The sequence below is a fragment of the Tarenaya hassleriana genome, unplaced genomic scaffold (genome assembly GCF_000463585.1).
Source record: "Tarenaya hassleriana unplaced genomic scaffold, ASM46358v1 Cleome52, whole genome shotgun sequence".
NCBI lineage: Eukaryota > Viridiplantae > Streptophyta > Magnoliopsida > Brassicales > Cleomaceae > Tarenaya > Tarenaya hassleriana.
The window spans coordinates 785590-801702 of record NW_010967884.1 but is presented as its reverse complement, the minus strand read 5'-3'; the positions used below and the strand labels follow the sequence as shown (position 1 = coordinate 801702).

General features: G+C 40.2%; 6 protein-coding genes across 7 annotated transcripts; 3 read left to right on the top strand and 3 right to left on the bottom strand.

Moving 5' to 3' along the window:
• Positions 1–1006: 1006 nt before the first annotated feature.
• On the top strand, positions 1007–2153 carry LOC104827676 (ethylene-responsive transcription factor ERF071-like). The gene is made up of 2 exons (XM_010560898.1): positions 1007–1214; positions 1296–2153. The coding sequence occupies exons 1-2, from the start codon at positions 1028–1030 to the stop codon at positions 2024–2026; spliced, it is 918 nt and encodes a 305-aa protein (XP_010559200.1). The 5' UTR covers positions 1007–1027; the 3' UTR covers positions 2027–2153.
• A 1061-nt stretch (positions 2154–3214) lies between these two features.
• On the top strand, positions 3215–7309 carry LOC104827675 (60S ribosomal protein L19-1). 2 transcript variants are annotated; one of them, XM_010560897.2, is made up of 5 exons: positions 3215–3376; positions 3837–3959; positions 4074–4387; positions 4501–4609; positions 7074–7309. In XM_010560897.2, the coding sequence occupies exons 1-4, from the start codon at positions 3265–3267 to the stop codon at positions 4561–4563; spliced, it is 612 nt and encodes a 203-aa protein (XP_010559199.1). In that variant the 5' UTR covers positions 3215–3264; the 3' UTR covers positions 4564–4609; positions 7074–7309. The 2 variants fall into 2 exon arrangements, with proteins under 2 accessions (XP_010559199.1, XP_010559198.1); XM_010560896.2 differs by lacking the exon at positions 7074–7309 and adding an exon at positions 4651–4845 and having other exon boundaries at positions 3217–3376; positions 4501–4559.
• LOC104827702 (ethylene response sensor 1-like) lies at positions 4928–7583 on the bottom strand. Its single transcript, XM_010560925.1, has 6 exons — positions 7528–7583; positions 6642–7101; positions 6112–6480; positions 5708–5974; positions 5480–5607; positions 4928–5382 (listed from the first exon to the last, which is right to left on the bottom strand). The coding sequence occupies exons 1-6, from the start codon at positions 7581–7583 to the stop codon at positions 5217–5219; spliced, it is 1446 nt and encodes a 481-aa protein (XP_010559227.1). The 3' UTR covers positions 4928–5216.
• Positions 7392–9279, bottom strand: LOC104827701 (ethylene response sensor 1-like; the record flags this gene model as incomplete). The annotated part of the gene is made up of 5 exons (XM_010560923.1): positions 7392–7846; positions 7944–8071; positions 8172–8438; positions 8576–8944; positions 9106–9279. Coding segments are annotated over 5 exons (1104 nt in total), but the record flags the coding sequence as incomplete, so codon positions are not given.
• A 50-nt stretch (positions 9280–9329) lies between these two features.
• On the top strand, positions 9330–11039 carry LOC104827674 (60S ribosomal protein L19-1-like). The gene is made up of 5 exons (XM_010560895.2): positions 9330–9489; positions 9953–10075; positions 10190–10503; positions 10628–10683; positions 10772–11039. Exons 1-5 carry the CDS (start codon positions 9378–9380, stop codon positions 10794–10796), a joined length of 630 nt encoding a protein of 209 aa, XP_010559197.1. The 5' UTR covers positions 9330–9377; the 3' UTR covers positions 10797–11039.
• A 1153-nt stretch (positions 11040–12192) lies between these two features.
• Positions 12193–15441, bottom strand: LOC104827673 (nicotinamide adenine dinucleotide transporter 1, chloroplastic). The gene is made up of 10 exons (XM_010560894.2): positions 15126–15441; positions 14867–14962; positions 14634–14740; positions 14421–14469; positions 14126–14235; positions 13622–13716; positions 13441–13529; positions 13261–13355; positions 12717–12996; positions 12193–12485 (listed from the first exon to the last, which is right to left on the bottom strand). The coding sequence occupies exons 1-9, from the start codon at positions 15193–15195 to the stop codon at positions 12760–12762; spliced, it is 948 nt and encodes a 315-aa protein (XP_010559196.1). The 5' UTR covers positions 15196–15441; the 3' UTR covers positions 12193–12485; positions 12717–12759.
• Positions 15442–16113: the final 672 nt, after the last annotated feature.

Here is a 16113-nt window from a genome sequence, read left to right as displayed (position 1 = left end):
AGGTGGTCAAAATCACATTCGCGTATTGAATGGACAATAAAATTTTGTTTTGCTAGTAAATGTGTGTGCATAATAATGTTCATAAATTATGGACATGTATGTTTAAATTCTACAAAACGTTATGCCATATTCTAAAGTCGGTCCATCAAAATTTTTATCAAATGTTAATTTTGTCGCCCACGAGTTGCCATATTCGATGTGCGATTCTATTTCTTTGATTTGCCAAGTGGGCGTAGGCTCAAGCAGCTATTGCAGTGTCAATGTAAAATTTTAAAATATTCATAATCACTGTGTTGATATCATGCTGGCACTCAGTAAAAATGCACCTTCCGTGTGTAAAAATCAATTTATTTATATGCAAATTGTAAATTTTTATATATTTACATACGAAAATAAGCATTTATATATTTACTTGAACTCTTTTTTAATGTGGTTTATATAGAATTCTCTCTTTATTTTTCAGTATTTGTCCAACACCATTCGTGTTCTCGAGATTGTCACATGCGAAAAGCATCAATAATAATTTTGTATAAGTAACCAACATTCCAAACAAATAAAAGAACGTTATGGATTTTATTTTTAACAATCGTGGGCTATTGTTAAAAAAAAAAACAGTATTGGTTGCTATAATTAATCAAATCAAATTCACTTAAAATGGAATCGACGTTGATTTTTCACAATGTCAATGTCCAAATTAAACTTATTTTAACAAAATTTAAAATCGCCGACATGAAGGAAAGAAAGGATAAGAACAATTATAATTATATAATTAAAATTAAAAGGTAATTAATAAGGCAAAGACGAGGAAAGTTCATGAGGTAAGCCGCTTCTGACCACCCACGAAGAGAAGAAGCTCATATATAAAGTCTCTCTCTCTCTCTCCCTCCCTCCCAGGACTCAGTCGTCTCTTTTTATTCTAGAGTTTCATCGTCTTCGTCTTCGCGTTAAACCCTAAACCCTTCAAAACCCTTTTGCTTAGTTATAAGAGAAAACCTACTCGGTTAAGAATCCCATCGCCCTTTTCAGAATGTGTGGAGGTGCCATCATCTCTGATTTCATCATCCGCAACCGCGGCCGAGATGTCTCCGCCGCCGACATCTGGCCGAATTCCTCCTCTGCTAAGATAGTCGGCGGCGAGTTCGAGTTCGAGTCCGATCCGAGTCAACTCGGACGCGGTGGCTCCTTCTCCCTCAAGAGGAATCGACCGGTCTCAGGTATTCGTATGTCTCGTCGTTTTCGGACAATTTTGTTTCTGGTTTGGGTGTTACTGATTGGGGGAATGTACGGACGAACAGGTGAAGGAGAGGAGGCGGCGGGGAGACCAAAGAGGCAGAGGAAGAATTTGTACAGAGGGATAAGGCAGAGGCCATGGGGGAAATGGGCCGCAGAGATTCGAGACCCGAGAAAAGGTGTGCGTGTTTGGCTCGGAACCTTCAACACCGCCGAAGAAGCTGCTCGAGCCTACGACCGGGAAGCCATTAAAATCCGTGGAAAGAAGGCCAAAGTCAATTTCCCCAACGAAGACATCCATTTCTCTCTCCCCGCCACCATGAACCGCCGGAAAAACGACCCTCCTTGTCATCTGAATCCATCCCCAAACCCGCACCTTACCCCTCCATTTGCCGATTTGAGTAACACCAGTTTCGGGTTCGGTAACGGTCTGAACCCCTTCCCTATCCCCGACGGATCCAACCCGATCCAGAATCTTGGCGCGGTGCGTTCTGATTCTGTCGCGGAGGAGAATTCTGGGTCGAGTTCGGTATTGGAGCCTGCGAACTCGTATTCACCGACGGCGATCAATGGCGTCGAGACGAAGGCTAAAGAGGAGGAAAACGAAGTGCAGAGGTTGTCGGAGGAGCTGATGGCGTTCGAGGACTACATGAAATTCTATCAGATTCCGTACCTTGATGGCCAATCATCGATGGCCACGTACGCCGCCACGCAAGTGAGTGTGGTCGGAAATCTCTGGAACTTCGAGGAAGCCGCCGCCGTGGCCGCGTCCCCCGTCGATTCGGGCTCCGCTTAATTGTGGCTTTTCATTTGATTTGGTTACATTTCTTTTTCAAGTTATTAAATATTGCATTTTGGGCGTGTAAATTTTGTCCATCGGTCATGTAATTGTTATTAATATTTAATTAAAAAAAGATACAAATTCAGGGTTTTGTTACCTATTTTCTCGGGTCTTTGGAAGATATGCCAATTTTTTCACTTTGAATTCTTGTTAAATCACAATGACTCCGGAAAAATGGACAAAATTTTAGAATTGCTTTCAAATCATTACAAGTAAAAAAAAAAACTTCAAATGACGTGTATTTTTTTGAACTATTTATAATATTCAAGTAAAAAATTTTAATTAGAAGGGAAGAAAAGTTTGTGTATTTTAATAGAAAAATTTGAAATTCGCGTCATCGTGTATTTATTTGGAATAATTTATGATTATTGAGGGGTAACTTCCTGTTTCATCTTTTCATCTATTACCAATACAAATTGAATTCCACATTTATAAGAAATTTGTAAATGAAATATTAATATATATATATATTCACACAGTTGTAAGCTTTCAAAGGATGTTTTTTGAGTAAACTGCGGCAGGGGACGCGGCGTAGGGAAGATACTGCGGCGGCGGGATCTGTTCTGTGGGCGCCTTCGCTTTGACGGCGCTCGAGACATATATATGTATATATATGGTATATATGTATGCATATATATATATATGTATATATTTATATATATACATGTTATATATATTTATGTTTGTGTATATATATAAATATATTTTTTATTTTTTATTTGTTTTATATTATTATAATTATTTTTTATGTATATATTTTAATTTTTAATTTTTTATGTTTTATTTTTATATTATTATAATTTTTTTATTTAATTATAGTTATTTTTATATATCTATATAAATTTTATCTGCAGATAATTTGAAGAAAAATCGAAATCTATAATTTATATTTATTTTAAAATTTTGAAAATTTAGTATTAATTTAATAATTGTTTCGAGATTTTCTTTTAAAAATAATCTACTGATGGGCTACTTATCCACGTTTGCTGCTAAAAAGTAAAAATCGTTAAGGCCAATTAAAAACGCAATGTAAATTTTTATGGCCCAATAATAAGCCCCATCAGGGCCCAAGTTTGCGGCGTGGAGAATCAGAAACCCTAGGGCCGAAACCTGCAAGGCATATATAATCTGTAGCCTTTTTGGTCGTCGTTTTCCCTTGGCGGCTGCTCACTAGTTGAAAGGAAGGAGCAAAGATGGTGTCGCTGAAGCTCCAGAAGCGTCTCGCCGCAAGCGTGCTCAAGTGTGGGAAAGGGAAAGTTTGGCTCGATCCTAATGAGGGCAGCGAAATCTCCATGGCGAATTCCCGTACGTTCTTCTCTACAACTCGTTCTACGCATTTCTGTTCGATTTTGATCCTTTTTCTTCCTCCTTGCGATGATCGTTCTGGTTATTGTTTGTCTGATGAATCTGATGTCTGTTAGGAATCTTCTTTGTGTTGGTATAGCTGGGATGCATTTTGAAATTCATTCTGATACACTTTCGCTATCTTAAACTTGAGCTTAAGCTCTGCATAGTAGTTATTGCTACTTGGCGTATACGTCGGTACCTGTTTGGCGCTAGGCTTATCGGGTTTTGGATGATTCGGTGTCATGTCTGTATATAGATTTGAATAAATGCTGAATTGGTTTTGTTTTTGTGGCTCGATTTAAGATGTAGGTAATGGTCCTTGTTTGGAGAATGATTTTCAATTATGATAATTTTAGATGTTATCTTTTGTTCCCGTCACTGTCTGTCAGAAATGGATTTCATTACCGTTATGTTGCAGGCCAGAACATCAGGAAACTTGTCAAGGATGGTTTCATCATCAGGAAGCCGACAAAGATCCACTCTCGATCTCGGGCACGCCGCATGAAGGAGGCCAAAAGAAAAGGGCGTCACTCGGGATACGGTAACGCTTACCTGCTTTGTTCCGAGTTATTTAGTCATATTAGACCCTGAAACTAGGTGGATGTTATACTCTAGTTTCTTGGCTAGATGGAGAGCTTTAACCTCGTTTGTGTAGGTAAACGAAAGGGTACGAGGGAGGCGAGGCTCCCAACCAAGATTTTGTGGATGAGGAGGATGCGTGTTCTGAGACGTTTGCTCCGAAAGTACAGAGAGGCAAAGAAGATTGACAAGCACATGTATCATGACATGTACATGAAGGTGAAGGGTAATGTCTTCAAGAACAAGCGTGTTCTGATGGAGAGTATCCACAAATCTAAGGCCGAGAAGGCGAGAGAGAAGACTTTGTCTGACCAGTTTGAGGCCAAGAGGGCGAAAAACAAGGCTAGCAGAGAGAGGAAGATTGCCCGGCGGGAGGAGCGCCTTGCTATGGTACGGCCACCCCTTCTCTGATCCGACCAAACCATCCGTACCTTGACTATTGATCAAACTTCCTTTGCAAAACATCTTTTAACATTGCATGGCTTTGCTTTGTTTTCTATTAGGGTCCAGCAGGAGACAAGGCTATGGCTGCAGCTCAAGCAGCTGCTGCCCAAACAACAGAGTAAGTTCATTTAATCCGGTGTTAGTTGAGATTGATTGTACGGATTTCAGTTGTGTTTGTAAAAACCTTGTGTTGTTCCTGGGATTTGCAGACCATCGAAGAAGTCCAAGAAGTGAAGAGAGTTTCTCGTGTCCTGATATCCCTCCTTTTTTTGCTGCTGTTTCCTAATTTTTTTTGTCTTGCTGTTGTTTCGTTGGTTGATCTTCCTAATCTAAGTTTTAGTTGTTCGTGGAGTGTTTCTTGAAAACTCAGTTTAGTTATATATAAACTTTTACGTTAAAACGTTTCAAATCCTGTCGCAGCCCTTTGACTTCATTGGATGGTGAACCTATCCTTGCCCCTTTTGTTGGCGTATTGTACAATGTATGTAAACGGGTCGATCGTTGTAAACTTATATTCACCTGAAAACACTTATTAAGGTATAATATTCGGATTGTCCAATCATGGTGACAATACAACCCTTGTCCTGTCAATCGGATTAGTTATTTACAACAACAACAAAACCATAAGTTGCGTAAAAACACTACCAGTCCCAAGGTTCCGAGTGCTTCCCGTTTCATTTGCGTATGAGCTCACTTACTCACCGTACCGTTACGTAGTTAAATAAGGTCTTTTCCAGACGGAGGTTTCGTAAAAGAAGTCTCTGTATATCTCAGATCACCAGTTCAACTGCCTGCTCTGAGATTTGACGGCCAGGCGGAGTGCGGGTGAATTGGTCGGAGGAGCGTTGCATACTCCGAGCCTGATGATGAAGGAAGTCGTGCATCCTTTCTCCAGCCCCTCGCTCTCTATCCATATGTGTCCTCCCATTAGCCCCGCGAATCTGGAAATAAAGGATAACACCCTCCTTTTATCCCAACATACGATCATGTTTGGTTTGTTGTACTGATGATATTATTATTTAAGAAAAGGAGTCTCACCGCTTGCAGAGGGCGAGTCCCAGCCCTCCACCAGCTTGGTTTCTGTGTGATCCTGTATGTGGCTGCACAAACTTTGTGAACAGATAGGGTATATCTTGCGGGTGTATACCACACCCTGTATCCTTCACCTGTCAAAGAAACCATTTTTCATATCTTCAGTTTCTATGACGATGACGTTGATGATGATGGTGCATGTATATGTAATATAAATATGTGTGGTGGCTACACCTGTACGCATAAATAGAAGTGGTTGTCACTTGGGACTGGATAGAATTCTGGGGATTGCCAATCTCTCAAGGACTCCGGTTTCAAGATAGAAGCTACGATGGAGACATATCCATCCTTGGTGAATTTCACGGCGTTTCCCATTATATTAAGAATTGTTTGCATCAGGCGTTTCTCATCTCCAACTGCATAAACTGGTAAGTCGGCCGACAGAATCAAATTTGTTGAAAGTTTCTTCACTGACGCGATGGGCTTTATTAGAGAGATTACCTGTGAAATACAACATGTCCGGGTTATTCATTCTTACGGCTATATGATAAGACACAGACACACAAAACATTACCGTCTCGTGGTAAGCATGGTATTGTCATGTGCATATATATATGGGAAAGGGTTGATTTCGTTACCTCTCCAAAGACCCCCTGGAGATTGAATGGTTCATTTTCCAAAACTAAGCTCCCGTCTTCTAGTCTGGAAAGATCCAGAACGTCACTGATGAGAGTGGCCACAAGGTTGCTATTTTTCAGTATTGTCTCGATCATGACTCTTTGCTCTGGGGACAGCTCAGTCTCCATGAGAAGTGACGACAGCGAGATAATGGCATGCATTGGAGTCCTCATCTCGTGATTCATGACAGCTAGGAAATCATTCCGAGCATGTACAGCCATCTCCGCCTCTTGACGAGCCTTATCTAAAGCAAAATTTTGCTCCATTAGCTGGTCCCGAGCGTGCATTGATTCCTCCAGAATTGCAGCATGTGAGAGAGCCACAGCCACCTGTATATAGAGAGGAAATGGGTGATTAAGAGTTGAAGTATATTTTAGAGGAAAGATTTAAACACAAAGAAATGTCAAGTGAAATCCAGAAAAAAAAAAAAAGAGGCTAAAATGCAACTTGGTGTTAACGGGAGGAGTCTTGTGTGAAAACATGAACGGACCTGATCTGCCACGACTTCAACAAGGTCCAATTCATGATCTCGCCATTTTCTAACACCATCTGCGGGGAGAATCAGGACCATGACAGCATAACCTTTTCCAGAGAGATCAGACCAATCACTGACTTGGAAATTTGAGAGATGCAAAAGAGGTACACGAACAGCAACAACCTCCGGTGGAGTGTATCTCCCAATAAGAGGTCCAATTTTAGCCAAAGGACACGTATGAGGTATATGCATTGCCTGAGCGCTATTAAAAAGTTCGTTGATTATCGGAAGACTTATAGGAACACTGGCCCCTACTTGTATTTTGTAGTTCAACGTGTGGGAAAGCTGCATATTCAGACCACTTTGAGACGGCATCCATAATGCACATTCCTCCAGGTCAAGAGTTCTACCGAGCTCGATAAGTGTGATTGATTGTACGGATTTCAGTTGTGTTTGTAAAAACCTTGTGTTGTTCCTGGGATTTGCAGACCATCGAAGAAGTCCAAGAAGTGAAGAGAGTTTCTCGTGTCCTGATATCCCTCCTTTTTTTGCTGCTGTTTCCTAATTTTTTTTGTCTTGCTGTTGTTTCGTTGGTTGATCTTCCTAATCTAAGTTTTAGTTGTTCGTGGAGTGTTTCTTGAAAACTCAGTTTAGTTATATATAAACTTTTACGTTAAAACGTTTCAAATCCTGTCGCAGCCCTTTGACTTCATTGGATGGTGAACCTATCCTTGCCCCTTTTGTTGGCGTATTGTACAATGTATGTAAACGGGTCGATCGTTGTAAACTTATATTCACCTGAAAACACTTATTAAGGTATAATATTCGGATTGTCCAATCATGGTGACAATACAACCCTTGTCCTGTCAATCGGATTAGTTATTTACAACAACAACAAAACCATAAGTTGCGTAAAAACACTACCAGTCCCAAGGTTCCGAGTGCTTCCCGTTTCATTTGCGTATGAGCTCACTTACTCACCGTACCGTTACGTAGTTAAATAAGGTCTTTTCCAGACGGAGGTTTCGTAAAAGAAGTCTCTGTATATCTCAGATCACCAGTTCAACTGCCTGCTCTGAGATTTGACGGCCAGGCGGAGTGCGGGTGAATTGGTCGGAGGAGCGTTGCATACTCCGAGCCTGATGATGAAGGAAGTCGTGCATCCTTTCTCCAGCCCCTCGCTCTCTATCCATATGTGTCCTCCCATTAGCCCCGCGAATCTGGAAATAAAGGATAACACCCTCCTTTTATCCCAACATACGATCATGTTTGGTTTGTTGTACTGATGATATTATTATTTAAGAAAAGGAGTCTCACCGCTTGCAGAGGGCGAGTCCCAGCCCTCCACCAGCTTGGTTTCTGTGTGATCCTGTATGTGGCTGCACAAACTTTGTGAACAGATAGGGTATATCTTGCGGGTGTATACCACACCCTGTATCCTTCACCTGTCAAAGAAACCATTTTTCATATCTTCAGTTTCTATGACGATGACGTTGATGATGATGGTGCATGTATATGTAATATAAATATGTGTGGTGGCTACACCTGTACGCATAAATAGAAGTGGTTGTCACTTGGGACTGGATAGAATTCTGGGGATTGCCAATCTCTCAAGGACTCCGGTTTCAAGATAGAAGCTACGATGGAGACATATCCATCCTTGGTGAATTTCACGGCGTTTCCCATTATATTAAGAATTGTTTGCATCAGGCGTTTCTCATCTCCAACTGCATAAACTGGTAAGTCGGCCGACAGAATCAAATTTGTTGAAAGTTTCTTCACTGACGCGATGGGCTTTATTAGAGAGATTACCTGTGAAATACAACATGTCCGGGTTATTCATTCTTACGGCTATATGATAAGACACAGACACACAAAACATTACCGTCTCGTGGTAAGCATGGTATTGTCATGTGCATATATATATGGGAAAGGGTTGATTTCGTTACCTCTCCAAAGACCCCCTGGAGATTGAATGGTTCATTTTCCAAAACTAAGCTCCCGTCTTCTAGTCTGGAAAGATCCAGAACGTCACTGATGAGAGTGGCCACAAGGTTGCTATTTTTCAGTATTGTCTCGATCATGACTCTTTGCTCTGGGGACAGCTCAGTCTCCATGAGAAGTGACGACAGCGAGATAATGGCATGCATTGGAGTCCTCATCTCGTGATTCATGACAGCTAGGAAATCATTCCGAGCATGTACAGCCATCTCCGCCTCTTGACGAGCCTTATCTAAAGCAAAATTTTGCTCCATTAGCTGGTCCCGAGCGTGCATTGATTCCTCCAGAATTGCAGCATGTGAGAGAGCCACAGCCACCTGTATATAGAGAGGAAATGGGTGATTAAGAGTTGAAGTATATTTTAGAGGAAAGATTTAAACACAAAGAAATGTCAAGTGAAATCCAGAAAAAAAAAAAAAGAGGCTAAAATGCAACTTGGTGTTAACGGGAGGAGTCTTGTGTGAAAACATGAACGGACCTGATCTGCCACGACTTCAACAAGGTCCAATTCATGATCTCGCCATTTTCTAACACCATCTGCGGGGAGAATCAGGACCATGACAGCATAACCTTTTCCAGAGAGATCAGACCAATCACTGACTTGGAAATTTGAGAGATGCGGGCCCAAGTTTGCGGCGTGGAGAATCAGAAACCCTAGGGCCGAAACCTGCAAGGCATATATAATCTGTAGCCTTTTTGGTCGTCGTTTTCCCTTGGCGGCTGCTCACTAGTTGAAAGGAAGGAGCAAAGATGGTGTCGCTGAAGCTCCAGAAGCGTCTCGCCGCAAGCGTGCTCAAGTGTGGGAAAGGGAAAGTTTGGCTCGATCCTAATGAGGGCAGCGAAATCTCCATGGCGAATTCCCGTACGTTCTTCTCTACAACTCGTTCTACGCATTTCTGTTCGATTTTGATCCTTTTTCTTCCTCCTTGCGATGATCGTTCTGGTTATTGTTTGTCTGATGAATCTGATGTCTGTTAGGAATCTTCTTTGTGTTGATATAGCTGGGATGCATTTTGAAATTTATTCTGATACACTTTCGCTATCTTAAACTTGAGCTTAAGCTCTGCATAGTAGTTATTGCTACTTGGCGTATACGTCGGTACCTGCTTGGCGCTAGGCTTATCGGGTTTTGGATGATTCGGTGTCATGTATGTATATAGATTTGAATAAATGCTGAATTGGTTTCATTGTTTTTGTGGCTCGATTTAAGATGTAGGTAATGGTCCTTGTTTGGAGAATGATTTTCAATTATGATAATTTTAGATGTTATCTTTTGTTCCCGTCACTGTCTGTCAGAAATGGATTTCATTACCGTTATGTTGCAGGCCAGAACATCAGGAAACTTGTCAAGGATGGTTTCATCATCAGGAAGCCGACAAAGATCCACTCTCGATCTCGGGCACGCCGCATGAAGGAGGCCAAAAGAAAAGGGCGTCACTCGGGATACGGTAACGCTTACCTGCTTTGTTCCGAGTTATTTAGTCATATTAGACCCTGAAACTAGGTGGATGTTATACTCTAGTTTCTTGGCTAGATGGAGAGCTTTAACCTCGTTTGTGTAGGTAAACGAAAGGGTACGAGGGAGGCGAGGCTCCCAACCAAGATTTTGTGGATGAGGAGGATGCGTGTTCTGAGACGTTTGCTCCGAAAGTACAGAGAGGCAAAGAAGATTGACAAGCACATGTATCATGACATGTACATGAAGGTGAAGGGTAATGTCTTCAAGAACAAGCGTGTTCTGATGGAGAGTATCCACAAATCTAAGGCCGAGAAGGCGAGAGAGAAGACTTTGTCTGACCAGTTTGAGGCCAAGAGGGCAAAGAACAAGGCGAGCCGAGAGAGGAAGATGGCTAGGCGGGAAGAACGCCTTGCTCAGGTTAGGACAAACCATTCGCCCTGAATCTATCTAAGATTTATTGATAGAGCTTTGACGAGCAAATATCCTTATAAATGACATCAACCCTTTATTTTGGGAAATCTTCTATGATTTTCGTGTATAGGGTCCTGGAGGAGGCAAGGCTGCAGCTGCTGCTACTGCTGCTACCCAAACAACAGAGTGAGTAACATTTGATACTGGTCGATACTGATTTCGATTCTGTTTCTGAGTTGTAACCATTTTAAAAAAAAAATTCTGGGGTTTGCAGGCAATCAAAGAAGTCGAAGAAGTGAAATGTTCTCTGATTTTGTTGCTGTTTCTTTTTGTCGATTTCGTGTTCCTTGGATCCCAGTTTATTTATAATATAAACCTTTTACGTGAAAACGTTTCTGTCTGTGATACATCCGCTGTTGCCTTTGTCCGCATCTGTTGTGGATCTTGAGCGCCTCTTTGTCCGCATCAGTTGTAGGTTATAAGTTGAAGAACCGTCTTCTGGTTTATATGATTTGTTTTAGAGGTGGATGTTTTGGATTTTAGCTCGATCGAGTTTGATTCACGATTTTATTTTTTGAAAAACGGTATATCAAATTAGAACTAGAATTTGATATTCACTTGTACATTTGTTTATAAGATGAATAATTCGTGTTTTAAATTAGTATTCGGTTTATTTGGTTTTATATGAATTATTTTAAATTTGAACCTAATATTATTTTCTTCAGTTTGATTTCGGTTTGGATCAGTTAGAAACTAAATTTCTGAATTGAAGCATATACCGGTCTTTTACCAATGTGTAGTGTGCACCATTTTACAAGTTCAAAAAATTTAATGTGTAAAATTTCAAAAATTTTAATGTGTTTTACCCATTTTGTAAATATTATTATACAATTTGTAATTGAGCTATCGGACAAAACTGAAAATCATCACGAATCACATATCAATGTCGGTCAAAGTGTCTGACTATAAACGTCGTCATGTTTTTATAATATTTTCATATTTATTTTTGTACACCACACGCCCATTAAGGCGCGTAACCGTCACGCAACTATTAAATCTGTGTGAGAAGAGAGTAGGGATGTTAAAATGAGTTGACTGGTGGTGACTCATGAGGTAATCTTTTTTTTTGATTTGGGTTAAAACATTTTGAGTTCGAAAAAAAAAGAGAATCGAACTGGTTCGCCATAAACTCGGCTCATGGCGATCCAGTTCAGTGAATCCACACATTCATTCACGATTCAGAAAAAAATTATTTTTATTTTTAAAATTTTAAATAATTTTAAAAAGGATTTATCAAATATAAATATTTGTATTATTTTAAAATATAATAATTATTATTTTTAATTATTTTTATAGTATTTTTATTATATTTAATATTTTATTTTATTTTTAAGTTTTTTGCATCGCGAATTCGAACGATGTGTTCCGAACTGTTTCGACCTGAATAAAAACGGATTTAACGAACTGGGTTGAAAATGAATTGGTTCAAAACGAGATGGTCCGATCTGGTCCGAGGTGACTGGTTTGATATCGAAGAGAGCACAACAAATTCGATTTCTTTTGTAGTTTGAAATTTTTTCAGTCTATAGTAGATGGATTAAAATTATTTAATTTACAATCTACAATCTATACCGTTAAAAAAACGGTATTTATACATAATTAAAGACATAAATGTAAGAAGAGGAACATAGCATGTGTAGTTTTTCAAGACTTGTTTAGACGATCCAATTCCTTTATACAGTAATATTGCTGACAGAAATGGGTAAAAGAAGAAGAAGAAGAAAAAGAAGCAACCACTAATCATTTACTATTTATTATTCCATTTGGTTGAAACTTCCGTCTGGATCCAAAGCTTTTCAACCTCCCTCGCCTCACTCTTCTTCTGATGGTCGATGGAGGATGAGCTGTCATGTTGCTTTAGTCACATGAGGTCCAGCTGTTGGACGATCACGGCGGATGAGAGGAAGAATAATGTGATAATGTCATCTCTGAAGAAAAAAAAAATGAACAATGAGTGCAGTATCCCTTTATCATGAAACAAAACACTTCTCTTTTACCACAACCAATGAACTTTAACTAACAGGATTCTTCAACTAAGATAAATATGGTTTCTTCTGAAATGAATCGGAACATCTCTAATACACTTTTCGTCATCGTCAACCCTCTTTCCTGACACGGAGAGGAAATAAATAAGGTATCGGGTCTCTTGGTCTTACGACCTTCAGTTCAAGCTGATGGTGATGATGATGACATGCTTTGAGCTCAGAGAGTGTGAGGATGAGGGTCAGAAGGCAAATGACTGACGAGGAAGCGACGGATCATCTCGAAGCTGGTGAAAGTGATAACGGCAGCTGGGGTGGTTCTAAGAAGGTTGGTGGCACAGCCTCTGTAGAAACCCGACAATCCGTCCTTCTGGAACACCTTCTTGATGCAGTCCCTTACTCCTGTGTAGCGTTTTTCGCTGTGGTGGCCTTGCTCTTGCAGCCTTGCTCGCACAACCTGCTCCATTTAAGTCATTCTTGCTTAGGGAACAGTCCAAAACACGGATCCAGGTCTACAAGTACAACCAAATGATGATGGGACCAGCTGTAAAACATGTTGACCCATTTAACAAGTTTTTTGTTTTTCAGAAGATAGAGCGGTACCCATTTTCAGACAAGCCAAAACCAAGGAGATGAGCATATTTGTTTTCATTTAAACATATAGTTTAATGGAATGGGAAACAGAGAATGTCAAGAAGTGGAATTGTTTTCGACATAATACCTCGTGTGGGTAGGTTAATGTGGAAGCAAATATCTTTGCAATCGATGAGGCCACTGCTACATCGCGGGCACTAAGTTTATCCGTTGTTGTATTACCTGCCAGAAACCAGATTCAGTTAAAATCCAAAATATTTCACCTTTTCTTGCCTATGCTTTTTTATTCCAGGGATATAAGGAGAACCTTTCTTAGCCAAATAGATTTTGATCTTCTCATACGTGGGGAACTGAATGGCTACATGACTGATACCGGCCAAAGCAGGCACAAGACCACTGTTGCTCATACAAAGAGAAACAGACATTAACAAAGGCATTCAACTGACAACAGAGAAAAGGTTACGATGTTATAACGCAAAATAAAAAACCTGTATAAGCCACGGATTCCTTCCTCGTGAGCTATTCTCCTCAAGGCAGATAGTGTACTTTTGTATGGTACCACACCTGCTCTCATTCCCTGGGTCTGAGAAAAAGGGAAAATAATACTCAGAAAAGAGCTGTATCACTAACTATGGCTTCAAAGAGAACTGAGCTGGCATTCAAAAACATAAAGGGTATGAATATTCTACCAACATGGTATGACAATTTACTAAACAAACATGCAGCAAACAAAAGTTGGTCTTTCATATAAAACGCTGCAGAACTTGGTTGATTCTATCATGGTACAGATTTGCATCTCTGTTACTTAAGAACTAGATGTAAGGTTCAATACTGTATTACTTTTGTCTGAGTCTTGACATCTAAAATTCAATCAAAACAAGGGCAGTTTCCAGAGACTTGACCTAGCCAATATCTTATCATTTACATTGCAAGCTTGATTCACATGATTGCACATATCAAGCAAGAACAATAGCTCATCACAGAAAGCAAACCTGAAGTCTAGTCTTCACAACCCAAAGAGGATTGGTGGCAATTGTAGTTGCAGCTCCAGCACCAGAGGCAGCTATCATGTTAGCGCCAACACTAAGTTTGTGGTCCTCGTCTATATATGAAGCAAAAACAATGAATGATAAACAGGATATCCATCCAGAAAGGTTGAAACAAAAAAGCAATGACAAACAGGATACCTATCCATAAAAGGTTGAAAACCGAGAAATAAAAAGCACAAACTTTACTTCTAAAATCAACATAAAAAACAAAGCAGAGCAGATGAGCTCGTAGACTAACCATTTGAACAGAGGAAGCTCTTGAGCTGGTCATACATTGTAAAATAAACCTGTCAACATAATACAACCAGTTAATACCAGTTCAGTTAAAACAACCTACTTCCTCTAGATACGATTTCAAGGCATAGGGAGAGGAAATAAGCAGATTTCGACAACATAGGTAACCATGGCAAACGAAAACCATAAATATAAATCTAGAAGAAGCATAACACACCGCCCAATTCGGGAGAAGCGCCATCACTGATGGTGAAAGCCCACGGTATAAGCCACGCATCCCTTCTTTCTTAAAAATATGCTCCAGACTACCAACAATCAAACTACCTGATTGAAAGACAATACAAATTGAGATTGGTACAAGAAACTTATGGGTAAGAAACAATCCTCAGCAACAGAACATATTTTCTAACCAAGATAACATGAACTTGTGGGTAAGAAAAAAAAAACAACCTTTGACGCTTCCATCGCCAAGCTTTGGCAGCCCATGAACCTGAAACCTCGTCTTTATAACATCCAGTGGACATACAAACGTAGCGGCAATAACCCCTGAATCGAATTCAAAGCATCATCCAATCAGGCAAACTTCAATCTTAAATCATCGAAATAGGCTGAGACTTTCGATCAAATTATGATTAAGTTCTGCAGCCAACTACAAAAATTCCTGCCAAACAAGAGAAATCGGCAAGATTGGAGAGAAGAAATCAAATACCAGCGGCGGCACCGGCGCTGGCATTGCACAGGAGGCCCATGGGACTAGGGCCATGAGAATCGCCGGACATCTCTGCGATCTGAACGAAGAAGAGCCTGAAAACGCGCGAAGAATTTAACCGAAGAGAACGACAAGAAGGTTTCCTCTCGCGAGAGAGATTTCGCTGCGAACCAGCGTCGCATTGCCGAGAAGAATCCCGCGACAAATTGCGCGACTTTGTAGCGGCCGAGTCGTCGTCGTCGTCGTCGTAGTACTGCCCGTACGCTAACTGAGCCAACCCGACGAGACAGGGTTTGTCGCAAATATCTCCGGACAAGGGCGGAGATCAACACGAGTCGATCGACGAGATCGAAGAGAATCGAACAGTCGACGAGGCGATGTTTGTTCTTGCGTGGGGAGGGGGGGGGGGGAAGAGAGGGAGGATGAGAATTAAAAGCTTTTCCCTTTTTCCTTTTATTTAATTATTTTTTATATGGCTCCTATTTTTTTTAAGTAAATACTAAAATTCAAAACTTCCTTTTCTCAGCCAGACGAATCAGAGCGAAGCCTCTGGTCCCACCACCGCATTATATAAAGTCCTCTCTCTCTCATCTTATAATATATATATATACATGTATGTATAATATCCAAATTTCAATGCGTGGTAGGTCCATTGAATGTGAAACTCATGCGAAATGCCTTTGAGATGACGAATTTTCTCTATATGTCAAGTTTCAATAGAGATAATCTCATATCTAGGGTATTTTCGCTAAATTCTTTATTGGATATAATAATCTTCAAAGATCATGTTTCGGCAGAAAAATTTAAAAATCTATCAACTTAGAAATATAAAATTTTACGGGATTCGATATTTTTTTTTTTGAAGATTTTCCTAGTTTTTTCACCGAAAAAATGTAAATTTTACTTCTTTTTTTTACAAAGTGAAATTTTACATTTTTTCTAGGATGGTTTTTTTGTTTTCGAGTGTTGTTGGGGGGGGGGGGGGGGG

Bases quoted from the DNA above. Each gene is read 5' to 3' on its own strand.
- LOC104827674 (XM_010560895.2), top strand. From the start codon at position 9,378: ATGGTGTCGCTGAAGCTCCAGAAGCGTCTCGCCGCAAGCGTGCTCAAG. The intron at 10,076-10,189 runs GTAACGCTTACC...TCGTTTGTGTAG, and splicing joins AGGGCGTCACTCGGGATACG to GTAAACGAAAGGGTACGAGG. The intron at 10,504-10,627 runs GTTAGGACAAAC...TTTCGTGTATAG, and splicing joins GGGAAGAACGCCTTGCTCAG to GGTCCTGGAGGAGGCAAGGC.
- LOC104827675 (XM_010560896.2), top strand. From the start codon at position 3,265: ATGGTGTCGCTGAAGCTCCAGAAGCGTCTCGCCGCAAGCGTGCTCAAG. The intron at 4,388-4,500 runs GTACGGCCACCC...GTTTTCTATTAG, and splicing joins GGGAGGAGCGCCTTGCTATG to GGTCCAGCAGGAGACAAGGC. The intron at 4,560-4,650 runs GTAAGTTCATTT...TGGGATTTGCAG, and splicing joins GCTGCTGCCCAAACAACAGA to ACCATCGAAGAAGTCCAAGA.
- LOC104827676 (XM_010560898.1), top strand. From the start codon at position 1,028: ATGTGTGGAGGTGCCATCATCTCTGATTTCATCATCCGCAACCGCGGC. The intron at 1,215-1,295 runs GTATTCGTATGT...ACGGACGAACAG, and splicing joins GAGGAATCGACCGGTCTCAG to GTGAAGGAGAGGAGGCGGCG.
- LOC104827673 (XM_010560894.2), bottom strand. From the start codon at position 15,195: ATGTCCGGCGATTCTCATGGCCCTAGTCCCATGGGCCTCCTGTGCAAT. The intron at 14,741-14,866 runs GTTGTTTTTTTT...TCTTTCAATCAG, and splicing joins TGGCGATGGAAGCGTCAAAG to GTAGTTTGATTGTTGGTAGT. The intron at 14,236-14,420 runs GTTAGTCTACGA...CTTCATATATAG, and splicing joins GAGCTTCCTCTGTTCAAATG to ACGAGGACCACAAACTTAGT.
- LOC104827702 (XM_010560925.1), bottom strand. From the start codon at position 7,583: ATGAAACGGGAAGCACTCGGAACCTTGGGACTGGTAGTGTTTTTACGC. The intron at 6,481-6,641 runs GTCCGTTCATGT...CTCTATATACAG, and splicing joins TTGAAGTCGTGGCAGATCAG to GTGGCTGTGGCTCTCTCACA. The intron at 5,383-5,479 runs GTGAGACTCCTT...CTTTATTTCCAG, and splicing joins GGACTCGCCCTCTGCAAGCG to ATTCGCGGGGCTAATGGGAG.